We start from the raw sequence: 20,896 nt of genomic DNA on the forward strand, positions 1-20,896 counted from the left end.
TGCCTCCGGAGTGCTGGGACTAAGGGGGTATGCCACCACTGCCCGGCTATTGCTCCATCTTTGACAGACCTGGAAACCTACTACTGAGTAAAGAACACCCTGGAGGCATCCAGGCTCACAGGCCCACACAGTCTGTACTCACTCATAGAGATCCACGGCTGCCTGCAAGGCATTTCTCACTTCTTCTGGAAACTCTCCTACATCCTGGGGACCAGGGCAACCAAAACTTTTCCCTTTGGCATGATACACATTTCCAAGATTGTAGAGTGCTCTCGCTTCTCCCACCTAGATGGAGACATCAACAAAGCTTACTTTCTGAAATCAGAGGCCAGGGGCTACACTGCTTATCTCATGGTTTATTTATGTGTTAGTGCTGTGTGTGTGTGCGTGATGTGTGTGGCAGTACGTGTACCCCGGGCACATGTGGAGACCAGGGCTCACTCCTCCCGCCCTTCCGCAGGTTCCCGGGATTGAAGTCAGATCACCAGGCTTGCACAGCAAGCGCCCTTACCCACTGAGCCATCGTGCCAGTCCCCATGTTTATAACATCCTCAGTACTACTGTCAAGGAAAAGAGGTATCCCCAGTGCCATCCACAGAGGGTCAAATACATGATTTTACTCACGAAGAAGGATCCTTTGCTATTTGCTTTTTCTATTTTTTTTTAAATCTGTTTTCTCTTTTACTTTATAGATAAACTACAGAAGCAGTATTGGAACACAAAACTATTTCAGTGAAATAACCGTCATCTGGCCTCCCGTCTTTATTACCTTGTCATTAAGCTCTCTGGAGATATCCAGGTGTCGCTGGCAACACACTACCGCTTCATCAAAGTTCCCAAGCACTTTTAAGGTGTTTCCAAGATTGCCACTGGCTTTGGCCTCCCCGAGTTGATCTCCAATAGTCCTAGGACATAAATGTGAAAAGTGAATGATGTTAAAACTATCTTTAAATCTTAAGATACAGACGGGCGGTGGCGCACGCCTTTAATCCCAGCACTCGGGAGGCCGAGACAGGTGGATCTCTGTGAGTTCGAGGCCAGCCTAGGCTACCAAGTGAGTTCCAGGACAGCCAGGACTACACAGAGAAACTCTGTCTCAGACAAACAACAAACAACAAACAAACAAACCTAAAGAGAGAGAGAGACAGAGACAGAGAGAGAGACAGAGAAGTCAAAGAACAGGTTTCCTAGAAGAGAAGAGGCATAGTTAAGATAAAACTCATTAATCTTGAAACCTATTTTAAATAATAAAAAAACTTCTACAGTTAATTTTCAACCATTTGATTAAGCTCTAGGGCTGTTTAATTACTGTTCAACTAAACTGTTTTGCCTAAAAATTAGTTTTCAAAAGTAATGCCATTAAATTAGAAGTCATTAAATACACTGTTGGTTTTTTAAGAGAATGGAAGTTTGTTTGTTTGTTTGCTAAGTAAGTTAATTTAGAGAGAGGGAGACTATAAGAAGCTGACATTACCTTGCAAGAGTCAAATCGTGGTGGTGGTATTCTAAGGCTTTGGCATAGTCATGTAGGTAGAAGTAGGCATTGCCCAGCTGGCTGTAAATAGCACTGAGTGTTTTGAGGTCTTCAGTTCCAACTTGAACGGCAGCTTCAAAGAATGAGACGCCAGCCCGGCAGTCCCCCGATTTACACAGGCGCTCTCCTTCCAAGGCCAGCTCAAGGCAGGAAGCTTCCATTCTGCAAAATGATATAGGACAGATACTTGGAACATTACAGCCATACCGGTGATGAACTCCCAATAATGTAAACGTATGGTGATATTTTATTTGTACTGAAATGTGATTTTTATTTTATGTTAATAAATAAAGTTGCCCTGGGGTCAGAGCTATTAGAGCCATAGCCAAGAGTGTGATGGTTAGAAGAGCTAGGTAGATTTCTGTGTGTTCAGGGATACAGGCAGTATTGGAGACATACGCCTTTAAGACCTGGAGGGCGGTACTTACAGGCAGTGATGAGGCAGTCATGTGGTTGGGTTTACAACCAATGAGAAGGCAGAACAGAAAGACTATTTAAACACAGACAAACAGGAAGTAGCTCTCTCTCGGGGAAGCTAGGAGCACTGCAGGAGGTAAGATTTTATCTCTGAGCTCTGACCTCTCGGCTTTTTCTTTTACATTGGCTCTGTGTTTCTTATTTTAATAAGACGATTGGTTACATCTACATAAACATGGACTTTGTGGCTTCTCTGGAGCAGACCAACTCTTGGTTGAATTACATACAAATTACTGATAAAAAGTAAATGCTTACTTGAAGCAACTTGAAGCTAATGTGCCTACTCAAATTTCTCTGAGCCTCAGGTCTCTGGGATTGGGTCGTTAAATATCTTTTATGGAGTTCATTATAAGTGGCCCACCCAGAGTAACCCACTTTACTAGTGAGGCTATCTGAAGTAGTGTTTCCACCCACCGTCCATTATTCCATTTACCTTTCTCAGTCTCGTACTTCACACACACACACACACACACACACACACACACACACACACACACTCCTTTTCATTTCCTACCAGCACACAAGCAATTAGTGTAATTGAATAAAGGAACAAAATATCTTGATTACCAGAGAACTAAAGATCAAGAAGCTTTCCTGGAAAGCAATTAATTTAGATGGAGATGGGGGGCTTAGCCATCACAGCTGGGGGATGGGGGGCTTAGCCATCACAGCTGGGGGATGGGGGGCTTAGCTCACACATCTCTGGGATGGAGGGCTTAGCTCACACATCTCCGGGATGGGATGGAGGGCTTAGCTCACACATCTCCGGGATGGGATGGAGGGCTTAGCTGGTACAGCACCTGCCTTGCAAGCAAAAGAACCTGATTTCATTCCCCAGACCCATGTAAAAATGCCAGGCGCGGCACATGCTTGTCACCCAGCACTGGAGAGGCAAGGGTCCACAGGCTTGCTGGTCAGCCAACCTGGCCTAGACGGTACCTCTAGAGTAGTGAGAAGCTGTCAGAGGAGGAGTATGCTCTTCCTGAGAATGACATGCCAGGCTGTCCTCAGAGCCACCCATTAAAATGGATTTGTAAAAGTAGAGTAGAAACCTGATGGAACTAGGGAAAGTATGGACTGAGATCAACTAAGAGCCAACTGCACACAGACTCCTGAATTAGAATAGGCAGATTTACCCGCAATCTGTAACAGGGAATTTTCAATTTTCTACTCAGGTATCTTTCTCCTTAACAATTCAAAAGACTTAAGCAATGTCTACTGCTTGGTTCTAGAGCAGTAACTTCCATGTATGAACTTATAAACCAACCCAAGTCCATGTAACCAAGGCTCTAACATGTCTCAACATTAGGTGAAATCAATTAGACACAGGGAGAACTAAGTACACAGACAGATTAAATCAGTCTAATCCGAAACGTAACAGCTATATTTTTTACAATTTACTTACTCTTTCGCAATTTCACACAGATATACAATGTACTTCACGCCCCTGACCCTCTCTTACCCCCTCCCTTGGATGCCAAACCATTCTTCTTCCCAACAAGGAGTCCTCTTAGCTTCCTGGGTGGGAGTGTAACACTTATGATGTGTGTGTGTGTGTGTGTGTGTGTGTGTGTGTGTGTGTAAGGGCGTTGGTGCCCTACTGAATCTAGTTAGGGTTGCTTGAATGAGCATGAGCAGGGGGTCATTCACTTAGCCGGGCAACTTACTGGGAATATGACCCCCTGTCTCCTAGCAACTATTAACTGTCCACAGCCCTTCAGGAAAAGGCGCGGGGGGGGGGGGGGGGGGGGGGTGTCTCACAGCCCCTCCCCCATCCATGATGGAATGGTGATGCCCCAGTCTTGTGCAGGTATTTAGTCAGCTGTTATTTGTAGATTTTTTTTCCCTATTCTTGAGTCAGCTCACTATGTAGCCTATGCTGGCCTTGAACTGGAGATTCTCCTGCCTCAGTCTCTAGAGTGCTGGGATCACAGGCATGCACCACCACAGCAGCTATTTACATTTCTTTATATGCAGGTTTGAAATTAATATAACTTTTCTTGTCTTTCCCAAGTGAAAAGTTCCCTTTACATGAAAACTGCTAGATGAGATATCTGAACTCGCTGTCTTTGTCTAAATACCCCAACCAATGAATGCCTAAGAATTATCAAGGAGAAACATTTGGAAAAGAGAAAAAAGTGTGTGTATGTATATGTGTGTGTGTGTATAAAAATCTTCCTATTAAAAATTTAACCTAAACATTCTAATTATGTAAAAATATATATCAAGCATTTTCCCTTCTAGGAACAGAAGGTCAGTGTATATTTCCACAATTTCACAAGATGTCTATGCAAGGAGATTTAGAGCAGCAAAAGACTGCTATGACAAGTATGGCTGGAGAGATGGCTCGGTGGTTAAGAGCACCGGATGCTCTTCTAGAGGACCTGGGTTTGATTACCAGCGTCTACATGGTGGCTCATTACCATCCGTAACTCCAGTCCCAGAGGATCCAACACCTTCTTCTGGCCTCCTTGGGCACTAGGCATGTGGTACACAGACAAACCCACAAACAGAACACCCATACTCATAAATAAAACTGTACAAAGAAGAAGGAATTACATGCCACCACGCACGGCACACAGTTCCACAGAGGGGGAGAGCAGGGAGGTGGTCAGGCAGCAGTGATCTCAATCCTGGGTGACTGGGTCACGCAGGACATCGGAGACAAACAGAAGTAGTCACGTGGAAGGCATTCACAAACAAGACCTGTGTGTTTGCCTACATCCATATAAAGCAAACATACATATACAGTAAGTATCACCAGGACAAATACACGACCTTCTGGATTTGTACGTTTTTTTATACAACATGATATCATCAGTCCAAATGACATGATACATAACAAAATTTATTTTATTTATTCTATGTATATGGGTGTGTTCTGTCTGCTGGTATATCTGCTGGAGACAAAATGGTATCATAAGAGTTACACATTTGTGTGTGCATGGATGTGAGTGTTTGCTTGCCTGTGTGTTGCAGCTGGGAAAGTCAGGGACTGAGGTCAAGTGTCATCTTCATCGCTCTCCACCGTACTTTTGAGACAGTCTGCCCCAGTCTGTCCCAGACAGTCTAAACCCAGAGCTCATCAACCTGGCTACACTGTCCGGCTGGTGAGCTCCGGACTCAGTGGTCTCTGCTTTCCCAGGGCTGAGGTTACAAATGTGCTCCCACACTCAGCAGCTACACTCCACGGGTACTGGAGACCTGAACTCAGGCCCTTATGCCTGTAATCCACGTTACCCACTAAGACATCTCCTTAGCCCAAGTACACACGTTTGGAAGACATTTGATGTAATTATCACCAGAGACCATAACAGTCAACCAGAACCCTGCTGACCTACATCACTGTCCTGAGATCGTAAGTGAGAATGTTATTATGTTAATTAACATCTGAGATAAAACTCAAAACTATCTAGGGGACTGTTAACGCAGAGACATTCTATGACTCTATTATATATATTATGAGGAGACAAGTTAATATTATGACAAATTCCCTAAACTCAGTCAAATATTTATAATCACAAAATACAGTGACTCCTTTCACTTGAATGCAACAGTCTGACCCTTGTGATATCAAAGCGCTTAAGTGTTTGTTAGTCACGTGACAAGGACAAACAAGGACAGGCCCCAGAGGAACACAGAACTACAGAAGCCAGTGTAATGAATACAATGTATCCATCTTTCAACTTCGCAATTGCCAATAGTCAATGTTTCACCTCTACTCCCAATCTCACTCCAACCCCAGATTATCTTGAAGTATATTCCAAAGTGCACATAATTTCACTAACAAATGTTTAGTGTGTATTGCTAGAAAGTATTTTTAATATCATTAAGCACTTGGAAGAAAGAGGTAAGGAAGGTCACTTGAGCTCAGGAGTTGGAGGCTAACCTGGGCACAGTAAGACCTTGTCTCAAAATGGGGGGGGTCATTTTATCACACTTAAAATTTTCTAAAGCCAACCATGATTTTTTAAAGTTTAGAAATGTATTCAATTTTGTTATCAGCACACGTGTTCCTAAGCAGGTGTGAAGTATTTCCTAAAGTATTCTGATGTCCCCAGGAAGGGGGGCTTCCTCAATTATTAGGGAAATACTCCAAAGCTGTTGTCACTGAACTATAGAAACTTCTTGAGGGATAGATGAGGAATTCTACAGCGAAGGAACCAGATGGATCGAACATGGCACAGGGCACACTAACACACAGTGCTCGCATCGTTACCTGAAACTGCACATAACCTACACTCCCCAGAATGCGGTGTTAGATTGTGCATGGAGTCTGGTGTGCTGCTCGGTATGTTTTACTACAGACAGTTACAAGTCTTTCCTCGGTGAAGTCCTAAAGCAGTGTGCAAGTCAGGTCTGACCTGTCACGGAAGAAGAAGAAAACTAAGATCTCCCTACAGGCAGGGGCCCAATCCTGTCCTCCTCCTCTAAGTTCTTTACTAGACCAGAGGGCGGACGCACCACTCTTTACAACGATCAAAGGACAGATAACCGTGTTCCTGGTTCATCTGATGGTTATGGCCTACAAAGTTCAACAGGCATGCATAACCAAACAAATGCTAAGCGACTGGGCGGCCCGAGGCACTAACAACCAACGAAACAAGGGAGAGGTAAAGAAGGAAAAACAGCCTTCCATCTAACTACAGTTTGTGCTAAGACAGGAATACGCAGGTCACAAAGGGGGCAAACTGAGAAGCTCAGAAAAGGTTCCATCAGGGCCTCTGGGCTGAATCTTAGACACCGAGTAGAATGAGCGAAACCAAGGCAGCAGGAAGGGGATTCAAGTCATCATGCACAACCTTAGCAAAAACACTGAGACACAATCCTGCACAGTGTGCAGAGCTCCACGCCAACATGGGGAAGAGCAGAGGGAAAGTGTACAGCCCAGGTACCAAGGCAGAGGGGGAGCATCTCACACTGTGCTCAGCTTGGCTCCCAGCATCGAGGGGCCACCCTGGGCTGCACGGTTAACTCTGTTTTCACTGAGCCCCAGTGGCAAATTTAAGGTGACTCCTGGAAGGTAAGAGTGGGCAATGCTGGGAGTAGAGAGGGAGACTGGGGACCTGAACCACTGCAGGGCGGGAGGTGCGGATGGGCAGACGGATCTACACAGTGGCAGCACGTGCCGCAGACAGGGTACGTGGCAAGGAGGGAAGTGAGCTTTCAGGTCTGCGGAGGCACGGCCTGGGGTTCAGGTGCTTCACAGTAAGTGCCTGCCCTAGGCTGAATGCCTTCCACTGGCCTTTATCTGAAAACACTCCTTCTTTTTTGAGACAAGCTCTTACTCTGTAGCCTAAACTAGAACCCAGTATGTAGCTCAGGCTAGCTGAACTCACAGCAATACCCCTGCTTCAGTCCTGGGCGCTGAGATTACAGTTTGAGCCATCATGCCTCAGACTAAAAAGAAAAAAAAAGAACATTTACTTATTGTGTAAGTGTGCGTGCATACACACACTTGCACACATGTCCCATCGTGTAAGTTTGCGTGCATACACACACTTGCACACATGTCCCATCGTGTAAGTGTGCATGCATACACACACTTGCACACAAGTCACATCGTGTAAGTTTGCGTGCATACACACACTTGCACACATGCCCCATCTTGTAAGTTTGCGTGCATACACACACTTGCACACATGTCCCACCGCATGCCAGTGAGGCCAACCCTTGAGAGTCAGCTCTTCCGGACATTCAGTGCACACCATGGATTAAACTCAGGCTGCCAGTTTATGCTGCAAGTGCCTTTTCCACTGAGTGCTCTCACCAGCCTGAGATGTTTTTAAATCTTTCATAAAGATGTCCTTACTAGGCTGGGAGGTAGTCAGGTTAGAAAAGTCCCATGTATAAAGACATGAGTTTTAGGCCCGTAAGGTGGCCCAGTGGGCAATGGTGCTTATCACCGACCCCAGTGACCTGGGCTTCATCCCCAGAATCCACACTGTGAAAGTAGAGAATCAATCCACACAAACTGTCTTCTGACTTCCAAATATACACTATGGCGTATACACCCCTGGCCCAAACACACACACACACACACACACACACACACACACACACACACACACACACACACACACAAAGAGAGAGGGAGAGAGGGAGGGAGGGAGGGAAGGAGGGAAGGAGGGAAGGAGGGAAGGAGGGAGGAACCCTAACTTTATATAACCTTTCTTGGCACCATGCCCTAATACAAACCATCTATTTCACAGTATAAATCTCCTATTAAATGCATGTTAGGAAATGGAGGATTGAGCACTGACTGCTCTTCCAGAGGACCCGGGTTCAACTCCCAGCAACCACTTGGCAACTCACAACCATCTGTAACTCTAGTTCCTGAGTATCCAAGACTCTTATACGGACATACATGCAGGCAAAACCACAACATACATGAAATAAAAATAAATAATTAAGAAAAAATGGAGGATTAAAAAAAAATAAAGGCTGAGTGGTGGCGCACGCCTTTAATCCCAGCACTTGGGAGGCAGAGGCAGGCAGATCTCTGTGAGTTCAAGACCAGCCTGGTCTACAGAGCTAGCTCCAGGACAGCTAGGGCTACACAGAGAAACCTTGCCTTACGGGGGTGGGGTGGGGTGGGGTGGGGTGGGGGGGGTGATGGAGGATTTAGTACAAACACCTTCACACGGAAGAGTCTGAGTGCTGAGACTGTTAACTCAGTAGCAAAGCACTTGACTACCACACACAAGGCCATGGATTCAATCCCCCTGAGGAGGGAAACAGAGAGACAGACACTGATTTGAATTCTCCTCATCACTAGGAACTTCTGGTGTCTGTTTCATCAACACGTTTTGAGAAAGGATCTTCTGTTACATAATCACCTGAGTCACTGTTTTATGGTTGGACCAGAACTTCTAGAATAAATGTCAAATAACAGAAATATGCTTGCTCTGTTCCTATCAGACATGTCATTAGTATTTCATTACCAAACATCACGCTGCCTGTTGATCTGCCATGTTTAGAAAGTATCTACTCTTCCAACTTGATTGAACCCGTCTGTTGTGAAAGGCCAACTAGAAAAGACCACCATTTAGAAACTGTCACAACAGCTCATCCAACCATTACCCACGACAGTCTGAAGATACAGATTTTTATATTTACAATGCACAAGTTACAAAATACAAAGCAGCTCTTCAGAAGTTCTCCCAGAGAATATTAATAAGTTACAGAACATCTGGTCTCTACCACCGTTTTCCCACCAAAGTATACAAAACTTACCACCACCACCAAACTGCTTGCAGAATAGATTTAGTTGGCATATTTTGAGAATTTTGAAATTGAACACTGAAATGGACAAGCGCTAGAGAGATGTCTAAACAGACGAAGAGCCACACGCTAAGAGCAGCAGTCTTACCTGTAGCGAACATGAAAAGAATGGTCTTCCCTCATGCTTATCAAATTTCCCTCCATCGAGTCATAGTATAAGCTGAGAAAGTGCGAAATGACTGTGTGCTGCGCCAGTCGAGAGTTCTTTAGAGTGCAGAGGCGTTTGCAGAGCACTGTCCGGTTAGTACAGCAATGAGCTGGTGCTAATACATCCTAAGCTCCTGCTTCTTCCTTATTAATAATGAAAGGAGGTCAGGGCCAGACAGCTTAAAGGTGCAAATGCGTCCCAGATCCTTGCATCTCTGGCCCTTCAGCAGCACTTCAGCAACATTTCTGTAAAAGGAATACAAGATGCTTTGCTGGAGGTCCTGTTTTCAAAGATTAACCTAAAGTAACGTGAGCTGTACACGATCAAGAGCTAAGGCCATCGGCTGCGGGTCAGGCCAGGCACTACGGACACGGCGGATGGCTGGACTGCTGCCACAGAGATTAGAAGCAAGGCTGTGATGCTAAGATGTTTGCTTGAGACCTGCACTTCAATTTAACACCGGTTTGAAGTATAATTATCTTACGGAATTATTAGCAATCATGAGCAAAAGCAATGTATCAGATTAATATTTGAAAATAAGATCATGATGCTTTGAGCTCTTATAAACGCCTATTAACAAATCAAGTAAAGATCCAACACTTATCTAAATAAGTCAACTAAACTCTATAAATCTGTTTTTTCAATGATACCACACTGGTAATTAAATTATATTTGTATTCATATGCTCTGAGTATATTTAAGTTCTTTAAAATAGTTGCATTAATATCAAATAGGTACAAAAAGAATTTAGGAAATCTGTATATATGAGAAAGAATGAGAACAAAATATTTAATTAACACAACCCAGTATAAGACAACGTGCACCCCACCACCCTGAGGCTCTCCTGGATACCCCAACTTCTGCCTTCACTCCGCTGTCAGATGATGTCTGAATGGACTCTCTTGTTATCTTAACAACTTTACCTCAAGTGTGTACAAGCCCTAAGCAACACATCATTTCGCTTTCTAGGGTTTTGTTCAACATTATGTTTCTGAGATGCACCCAAATCATTGTTGCCCATAGCTACAATGTGCCCATTTTTATCTCCATATCACACTCCATTATATAGCAAGTGTATTTCTCAATCTGCTGCTGATGGGCAGACTGTAAACACCTTCATTCCTATTTTTGCTGTTATGAAATGAACTGCCACAAAGATTGGTATTCATAATCCGATGTATGATTATGTTTATGTATTATTAGTTAGGCAGCAGAGCAGACATAGTTAGAAAAATAAACAGATGAGTAGAAGAAAAAGCCCTACAGAGCAGTTGAGCGCAAGAAGGAACAAGCCGAGAGGCTCTAACAGACGTAACAGGCACACCAGAAGGAAAGAGGAGCAGATACAATCTAAGGAACAAAGACCAAGCCGTTTTCAGACTTAAAGGCACCAATGGGCAGACAGGAATCAGCACAAGCCCTAACACAGAGCTGGTCCACGCCCAGACAGAGCACAGAAGCAGCGCATCAGATGAAACTGTAACCTTTATGGCAAAAACCAGGAAACAAATAAGCAACGATGTAACTGTAAGTCCTGGAATTTCAGCCTTGTAAACAAGCCTTTACACGTAAGACTGCCCAACTTTTTACTTTGCTTGCAAAGTGAGCAGCTGCTGCCTGTTTTGAGTCCCACTGCAAGGCTATCTCCTATGTTAAGCAGTCTTCATTTCTACCCATTGTCTGGGGTTTTCTTCCTGCTGCCGTCTACAATAAAGACCAATTCTTCTCCCATATAACACCCTGCAAGTGTCACTGCTATGGTACAGCCGTAGTGTAAATAACGAACAAGCCTTGCTCTGTAGTGGTTGCTGATAGAGCGGCCGAGCAGTAAGGAGGGGAGATTCAGTCTTGGGAGACTGGCAACCTTTCCTAGAGGAAATGAGCTTTTCACATAAACAACCAGCTTGGCATGTAAGGAGCATACAACACTGCTCTTCCTATTCCTTCTCTCCCCAACAAAGGAAGCAATAACTTAAGGATGAAAGGATAACTCACAGCTATTAACCCAACAACTCTCTTCCTCTTCCCCTGCCCCCCCATTCCATTGTGTATCTTGCTCCCTCTTAGAAACATGACTGAAGGGAATTAGTGTAGACGCTCTAAGCACATCTAGATGACACATCCAGCTAAAATGGCAACCAGACAGTCATCTGTTATTCACTGCGGGCTTTAGCTTCATTTATAAAATGAGGTGCAAGGAAAGGTATTAGGATTTGTCTAACTTAAAATTAAATTGTATTTAAATATCTTGTTTACAAGATGATAATGGAATTCCAACTTTTACTAATAACTTAAAATGTGAGCTTCATATTTGTGAAAATGTAAGACATTTCCATGTTTAATAATTAGCAAACGTACACAGATGAAGTTGTTCAACGACCTTACCTGATGGAAACTGCTCATAAAGACCACATAGATGGACTCAATGACTGCTGGAGGGATTTGTGAGTTTGTCGTTGTTTTATTAAATCTAGCATCTCATATAGCCCAGGCTAGCCTTAATTCCCTACTTAGCCAAGAAACTGATCCTCCTGCCTCCAACCCCAAAGTCCTGAAAGTAAGGGTATGCCCCACCACAAGCAACTCCTAAGTAAATTGCTAATCTGGTTTTAGTATTCTCAAATTTATTTCCCCCAAATTTACTCTGCATTACACTCTGTGTAGCATTTCATTCTCTTCTCTCTCAACACAGGGCCTCAACACGCTCTCAGGTGCTCTTGTACCTGACATCTTAAAACCTCTCCCTCACTGAGCAAACAAGCCATTCCTGACTCATGACTCACTGCTCAGCCAACTCTGTAACAATGTGTTCACCATGTTTCATACTGCAGAGTTAACAAATTCAGTTCATATTTAGCACTACATTTGTTATGTGCATATTTATAGACAGTAATATTGGTAAGATCCATGTATTGTATATGAACACACATATATACTAACACTAATCACAATCTCAACACTTATTAACCTGCACTAGAATGAGATTTGAATGACAGGAGCTGCAAATGAAAAGGAGACTTCTGAAAGGACAGTGAAAAGTGGCCAAGTTTCAATCCCGACTTCCAGTGAGACTCACAGCTAATAATCTGCGAGACACATTTATCCCCCACAGCGTCTCCCAACAATGCTCCAAAAACCAAGGGCAGTGGTAGCAGTATTCTTCTGTCTGACCATTAAGCAATAAAGAGAATGTGGTATTTCCCCCTATCCCGGGAACTGGCAGAAGCGTACACACGGAAGGAAGTGGCATATAACTCTTCGATTAGAAAGCCACACAGGAAGATGCCCAGACACAGCTGGTGGACTTCAGGTGCTGTCCACTGCACAACTATGCACCAAGTGGAGACTAGAATCCCGCCCCAGGTTTCCTGCCCTGACAGCAGAGTTCGCACACTATGGGGGGGGGGGAACCGATGGAAGGAACATAGGCACATTTCCACTTCTATGAATCCACCTAAACGATCTGCTCCTGACTCCAGTGGAATGACAGTAGCTTTCAGTCTGCTTCTTTCCTCAGAGGTCTGTACAAACGCAGCTGGAGAGGTGGCCCAGGGGTTACCAGCACCTGCTGCTCTTGCAGAGGACCCAGGTTCCAGTCTCGGGACCCTCATGGCTCCCAACCATCCATAACCCCAGTTCCAAGGTTTCCGATGCCCTTCTGGTTTCTGCAGGAACCAGACATGCCTGCAGTGCACACACATAACGTAAGCAAAACACTCATGCACATAAAATAAATCCAAAAAAATAAACACTAAAAACAGATGTACAGGTATTGGCAATACTCATGAGATAACTTACTTTTCTTACCTCCACCTCGGGTCATCTAAACTCTTTAAATCTTTCGCATGCTATTAATTTCCTCTAAGGCATATTCAAATTCCTTAAGTCCATCTAGTTATAATATTTCATGTCAAATACAGCAGCCGTTTATGAGTGTGAGCAGGAGTAAGTAAGAGGAACAATCGAGAACACACTTAAAACAAGGCCGTGCCATATTAGAACTCAGAAGTAACCCATGCACATCGTGGTGATTACGGAAGAAACAAAGCAGGGTGCCAAAACAGCCACTTCTGGAATGGACTCTATCCTAGGTGAACTGGTTATTTCGAGTTTAATTTGAGTCTAATTCTGTGCCTGTGAGTAGACATGGCTCTAACCCACTCCACTAGGTGCTGAGCACTGCTCTACAGCCTCAGGCAGGCGAAGTCCGCGCTCTACCACTGAGCTGCATCCTCAGCTCCTCAGAGTCTATTTCTAGTCCAACTCTACTCGAAAGATAACTGGAAACCAGTTGGCACGTATAAAGATTAATACATGCAAAATTAAGAGAACAGTAAGTGTAGGAAGGTGATTTGCACAACACACACACACACACACACACAATTAAAAATGAAATAAATCTTAAACTCTGGATTAAAAAATCCTAACACGCCAGCCTGGGCTACCAAGTGAGTTCCAGGAAAGGCGCAAAGCTACACAGAGAAACCCTGTCTCGAAAAACCAAAAAAAAAAAAATCCTAACACAAAAGCATGGGATGTTAATACAGGGGAACATAAGATGCATGTGTCTATACCTCACCCCCAGCAGTAGGGGGGGGGGGGCAGCGAGGGGAAAGACCTAGTGTGAACCGTGCCAGTCCTGGATTTCCAGGACCGGCAAGCTGCATTAAGCTGCACTGGGAAGGAAGACACTGGCCTGCTTACATGGGGTAGACTGCGCTTCACAAAGTACTCTATTCAGCAACGATAGCTAAAAAATGAGCATCTCATGCTCGAGATCCAACAATCTGAAAAATAGGTAAAGGTCTGGAAGGAAGAAAATATGAGTGACAGATGCTCCTGAATTTATTTTCTTTATCATCATTATTATTACTGGGGAGGTGGGGGACCGGGAGGTGTGTGTGTGAGAGTGTGGGTGGGCATACATATGCCAGGATCCAATAAATACTTGTAGGCTTAGCCTTACTTATGAACGCCCAGCCCAGCCTTGGCTTGTTTCTAGCCAGCTTTTCTTAAATTATCCCATCTAGCTTTTGCCTCTGGGCTTTTACCTTTCTCTATTTCTGTATATCTATCTTTACTTCTTGTTCTGTGTTTGGCTGGGTGGCTGGTCCCTTCTTTTCTCGCCCTTCATCTTTTCTTCCCAGATTTCAGATTTTTCCTCCTCTCTTCTCTCTGCCTGCCAGCCCCGCCTATCCTTTCTCCTGCCTTGTTATTGGTCATTCAGCTCTTTATTAGACCAATCAGGTGTTTTAGACAGGCAAGGTAACACAGCTTCACAGAGTTAAACAAATGCAACATAAAAGAATGCAACACATCTTTGCATCATTAAACAAATATTTCACAGCATAAACAAATGTAACACATCTTAAGATAATATTCTACAACAAATATCCATCAATATCTAAGTGTTATGTGTAGTTTTACTATTAACTGACATATATACCAAGTACATATTAGTTGACAATCCAAATTCACAAAATAAACATGGCCATGCACTTCAGCAGGTCCTCTTATTCTCAACTGCTGTGGAGACAAGACTTACAAAAATCTACCACACGTACGCTTCAAAACTAGATTCATCGGTTACACTGTGAAAACTGTTCTGACAAAGGTCTCTCTGAGCAACACACACCCCTAAAGTATGTACTCCAATTAAGATTAAGTCTTAGTAAGCATCATTAAGTTGGCAAGATTTTAGCACCAATTAGTTTGGAAACCCAAATGTAATAAATAGCATCAGGGCCAGCAAACACACATTATAAGGGATCTGATGCCCTCTTCTGACTTCCTCAGGCTCCTATGTGCATGTTGTACACAAACATACACTCATGCACATGTGTGTGTACGTGTGCGTGCATGAGATAAATAGTAAAAACAAAACAAACAAACAAAAAAACCCCACAAAACTTGAGGGCTGAGGAGAGCTGAGAGGCAGAGTGCTTGCCTAGTGTATCACATACAGCTCTAGGTTTGGTCCCCAGAAGGACAAAATAAACAAAGCAAGAACTTTAAGTTGTGATTATCAACCAACCAGCTAAATGAATAGGATAATATTCAAACAGTCAAGGCAAGAGTTAGAGATTCCAAATGAACCTGAAATGATTCCAAACGAGCATACCTGACAGAAGAATACCTGAAATGAATTCATTTAATTTTATGAAAAGGCCTAAAAGTGATATGGAATTAATTCAAATGCATCTAACATTAATTCATATTGGTCATGATGAAGAATACCATGAAAGTAAAATCACAATCCCAAGCTATTTTTAATGATTCATTTTTATTTATGTATGTGTGCATGAGTGTGTACAGGCGCCCTCAGAGGCCAGACGAGGAAATTAGATCCCTTGGCACTGGATACAGATGGTTGTGAACCAGCCAATGTGGGTACTGGAAATGGAACTTCGGTCCTCTGGAAGAAGAGCAAACACTCTTAACTGCCAAGCCATCTCTCCAGCCTCCTCAAACAATTTTTATTCTTGGATATCTCAAGGGTCCTAGGACCACTCCACTTGGTACTAAGGGATAACTGTATAACCGTCCTTTCTCAGTCGGACATACATTTATATTTTTTCCATCATATAAAGTTAAAAGGAATCCGGCTGCCTGGATTGCCAAAACCCAAGAGTAAAACCCATACATGATATCTCCAAGTGAAGGAACACCAGGCCACCTGGAGCCTAACAGAAAGGGATCTGAGTAGGGTCAGCCTTCACTCTAGCATTCATCAGTAACAGCGGTTACACGTGCAGGCGTCTACTTCCCTGCCAAATGCTGCACGTGTAGGTCAACAGCGTCCCAGTATCTCTACCAAGCACTGCAGCTGTAACCAGTGCATGGCACCTTTCCGGTGTACTGGGGTTTAGCAGCACTTATGTCAGAAAGAAGCTGCGGGCTGCGGTGATCACCAACCCTTTTTGTATTATACACGGGGTCAGCTTGACCAAGATTGGTCAAAAGCTGCTGTCTTCTGAGTACAATCTTTAGCAATTGGAACAATTTAATAGAGAGTGAACCATTCACTTAAAATCTTCCATGTCAAAGAAAGGTTGCTTTTAGCAACATTGCTAGTCTTGGCCATTTTTGTCTCTGACACAGTAATTACTAAATTAAAAATCTTGCCCCCCAAAAATTTGTGTTTATTTTTATGCGTGGATGATACATGGCTGTGTGTGCACATATGAATGCAGACTCGTGTGCTCTCACATGCACGTATAAAGGCTAGAGGTCATGGTGAGTATCTTCCTCTATTGCTCTCCGTCTTATTTTTTTGAGACAGGGTCTCTCACCGAACCTGGATCTTGCCAACACAGCTGGCTTGCTGGCTTGCAAACCCCCACAACCCTCCTTGTCTCTGCCTCACAGTGTGGGATCACAGACACACAGCATCACAACCCTGTTGTTTGTTTGTTTGTTTGGGGGGGGGGTCCTGAGACAGGACTTGTCACCCAGGCTAGCCTTGTAGCTATGTAGCCAGGGAAGACCTTGAACCCTGATCTCCCCTCCTGCTCCCTTGTGACTGGAGTACAGGCATGTGTCATGAGGATTTGTTTCCAACAAGACTACTGACATTTAGAATGATGAGTGTGCTAGGGTTGGGGTGTTAGTGGAAGAACGCCCGGCTAGCATTCATGAGGAACGGTGTTTAATTCCTAGCACCCACTGTGGGGTCAAAGACCATTAAACATGTTCAAATAAAAGAAACAGACTTTACACTAAATACGTTCAAGACAGTAAAACCAATACTTCCCCATTAGTTGCTTTTATTTCTCATCATATTGAACTCCAGAATTTAAAATTTTCATTTCTACCAAAACTATTTCAAATAGCCATGATCTTTTAAGTCCATCAATAAAATTAACAAGCTTTCAATGAGTTGGGTTTTTTAGTTTTTTTTGTTTTGTTTTTTGAGACAAGGTCTTTCTATGTAGTTCTGGCTGTCCTGGAACCTGTGAAGTAGATGAAGCTGGCCTTGAACTCAGAGATCTACCTACCTCTGCCTCCTAAGTGCTAGAAATAAAGGAATGTGCCACTAAGTCTGTACTTTCAATGAGTTGTAATGGCTTGAGCAAAGATGATCTCTAGCTAGTTACAATTAATACTTAAATTGGGTCTATTCATATAAAAACCAGCTGCAGAAAATGTGGTAACTTTTATAAAAGAATGAAATAGAGGTCGCTTATTAAAAGGAAAGGCATTTGTGAGGATGGGATGGGGCTTGTGAGCTGGAAAAAGGCCTACATTCAAAAGCACCTTGCTGCTCTGCATCCTGGACCTTCATAGGTTATTTACACAGCACCAGCAGAAAATTTCGTAGCTTTTTAAAGACATTCTAAACTTTAATTAAACACATTCTCAGTACTTTCTAAAGGACTATTCATGTCAGAACAAAAAAACAGAATAAACTAACAACAAAACAAACTCAGGAAGGTCTGCAACACAAAAATACTAAAGTACAGACTCAGCCCAATTTCTAAAAAGAAAAAAAAAATCCATATATATTTGTCATTTCTTTTTCCTATCTGTAGTTTTTTTGTTAGTAAATAAGGATGTGCTTAAATTTAACCTTTTTAGAGATGACACAAATTATTGAACAAACACTATATAATTAAGTGTTCAGAGAAATAAATGTAAAATCGTCTCGTGACTATTACTGTTACAGAAAAAGAGGGAACAATTATTAGTCAACAGCGGAAAGCATACAACTCTGAGAAAACTTTAAAAAAGTTACCAAGCCCAGTTGAAAACACGACCCATGGCCATTTTCTACCACAGCAGTTCACGATCTGTGACTTTCCTTTTCAGTTTCAATATCTACAATCAATGGCAGTCCAAAATTATTAAGTGCTAAATTCCAGAAAGCAAATAATTCACAAGCCTGTACTTATGAACCATCCTGAGTAGCATGGTGAAATTCCCTAGTTCTACCAAGAAAGTGACTCATCCCTGTGTGCAGTGTATCCCTGGTGTATATGCTACCCGCCCTGTTGGTCATTTACCAGTAACTATCCTGATCAGTAAATGTCACAGAATTGCAGCCCTCATTCAAGCAATCTTTATTTATTTTTTGTTTTTTGTTTGTTTGTTTGTTTTGTTTTGTTTTGTTTTTCGAGACAGGGTTTCTCTGTGTAGCTTTGTGCCTTTCCTGGGACTCACTTGGTAGCCCAGGCTGGCCTCGAACTCACAGAGATCCGCCTGCCTCTGCCTCCCGAGTGCTGGGATTAAAGGCGTGCGCCACCGCTGCCCGGCTTAAGCAATCTTTATTTTACACAGTAATGGCTTCAAAGCACAACAGTCGAGATGCCGACAATTCCATTACAGTATATTGCTACAATTGCTCCCTTTTATTATAGCTGTTGTTAATTTCTTACTTTGTCTAATTTATAAATTAATTATCACAGGTATTACACCTACGTCTGTACAGGTGCTCCTCAAGGTTTCAAACCTGGGGGTCTTAAAAGTATCCCCTGTGGATAAGACAGGCTACTGTAACAATGTTGGTCAATCGCCAACTTTAATCAGTCAATACATGCACAATACAATTTAAAAACTGAACAGCGAGACTGAAAAGAACTGGTCCTTCCTCAGTAAACAGCACTATGTCAGTTTTCTTCCAAAGGCAACATCAACTTCAAACATGAACCCTAAATGCAGACCATTACAATCAACAAAAGGAAAGGCCCTACAAAGTTTGAGTTTAGAATTTTTTATAGGTATATATATATATATATATATATATATATATGTTTTTATATATATAAGTTATAATCATCTTCTATGGAAGGAAATGTTTCTACTCAGTTTAATTTTATGAGGTTATATGAGAAGAATTTCTGATTAAAAAGGAAAAAAAGAAAGAAAGAAAGAAAAGAAAAGAAAAAAGAAACAACCCTCTGTGGAAGCCAGGCAATCAGTACTGCAGGCACTGAAGGATGGTGGAGCTTATTAGGCAAACAGAAGCAAGGCATTCTATTTAAGGGACCCGACTCAAGCAAAAGGAGAGTTGGGTCTTCAGACTGCCCTGGGCAAGCACCCTGGTCAGGAGTGAGGTTCTCAGAAGGTAGGAGAGGACCAAATTCTGAGACTTCACTATCTGAGTGAGGCACATATTTGGCAGTATATTTCTGCAATGGGGAACCTTGTAGGGTTCTTTTTGTTTCTGTTTATCAACAAAGAAATAGCAAAATTAGCTGTTAGGAGGATGTGGGGCAGGGTGAGGAGAAAAATGCTGCAAAAACTCAGAAGCCTTTCTTGCCATCTCAGAACACCAAGTACATTATTTTGTGCACAACAGATGTCCAACCATCTTCCCCGGGTTTCTTGCCTGAGAAGAAGACAAAAACTGTGAGGTAGGGCTGAGCAATGGTGGCGCACGCCTTTAATCCCAGCACTTGGGAGGCAGAGCCAGGTGGATCACTGTGAGTTCGAGGCCAGCCTGGTCTACAGATCGAGATCCAGGGAAGGCGCAAAGCTACACAGAGAAACCCTGTCTCAAAAACACCAAAACAAACAAACAAACAAAAAAACAAAACAAAAACAAAAACAAAAAAACTGTGAGGTAGCCAAGAACTCACTAATGCTGGAGTAGGGGGCGCAGCTGAGTACAAGTGGGAGCCTGCCAGGGGAAGAACAGGGGCTCAACCCCCAGCACTTCAAAGACAAAAAAGAATTCTGTAAGAATGCAAAGACAAGAGTTTAACACATTTCTGTTTTTACAGGGAAGACTATATTTATATTCATGAAAAAGTAAGAACATTTTACTCATGTTTTTAGAAAGGTTAAAAGCTATGGGAAGTCTTAACTTGGTTTAAACGAAAATAAAAGCAAGCCCATAGTTGGACAGGTAGAAATATTTCTTCACACTCTGCAACAAAACACTGGCCCTGTAGGTGGTTTTAATTAGAATTATGTACCACAAATGGGACAGGGACATGTGGGGATTTAAATGTACTGCATACAGCTGGCGCTTTGAGACTGGGCAGCAGCTCCAATCCTGTCAGTAACTTATTAATTACAGAATCTTAAAATAAATGCCCACAGCTGGTGTCCTTTTTTTTTTTTTTTTTTTTTTTTTAGGTAAATCTTGGAATATTTTATAGATAAGAAAAGGCAAAGGCTGGGGATATGGCTCCATTTTTGCTTAGCATGCAGCTGCCCTGGATTTGACTGTAAGCATGGTGGGGTCCATACCTGTAATCACAGCACTGGGAAGGTAAAGGCAGAAGGATCAAAGAGTTCAAGACCAAACTGGGCTATCTGAGACCCTGTCTCAAAACAACGAATGAACGAAAGAAGAAAAAAAAAGTCATCCATTTTACTCCAGGTATAATGTGTGCACAGCTATAATCCCAGGTACTGGGGAGGCTGAGACAGGAGGATTCTAAGTTGCAGGCCAGCCCTGGAAACCTACCAACACTCTGTCTTAAATAAACAAATAAGCTGGGATGCAT

General features: G+C 42.9%; 1 protein-coding gene across 7 annotated transcripts in view; it reads right to left on the minus strand.

Annotated features, from left to right (window-relative positions):
* The window catches only part of Gpsm2 (G protein signaling modulator 2), a 58,955-nt gene that overhangs the window by 18,625 nt on the left and 19,434 nt on the right, over positions 1-20,896 (minus strand). For 3 of the 7 annotated variants that reach the window (XM_042279741.2, XM_076574833.1, XM_006979456.4), the window contains exons 2-5: positions 9,384-9,688; positions 1,475-1,696; positions 770-905; positions 143-285 (exon numbers count right to left, since the gene is read on the minus strand). In XM_042279741.2, coding sequence (XP_042135675.1) covers positions 143-285; positions 770-905; positions 1,475-1,696; positions 9,384-9,439 — 557 coding nt within the window. In that variant the 5' untranslated portion in view covers positions 9,440-9,688. Of the gene's footprint in view, positions 1-142; positions 286-769; positions 906-1,474; positions 1,697-2,950; positions 2,973-3,416; positions 3,731-9,383; positions 9,689-20,896 lie in introns of those variants that run through there. The other 4 variants (XM_042279740.2, XM_042279742.2, XM_076574834.1 and 1 more) reach the window with 4 other exon arrangements.

Source organism: Peromyscus maniculatus, chromosome 6 (genome assembly GCF_049852395.1).
Source record: "Peromyscus maniculatus bairdii isolate BWxNUB_F1_BW_parent chromosome 6, HU_Pman_BW_mat_3.1, whole genome shotgun sequence".
In the NCBI taxonomy this organism is placed as follows: Eukaryota; Metazoa; Chordata; class Mammalia; order Rodentia; family Cricetidae; genus Peromyscus; species Peromyscus maniculatus.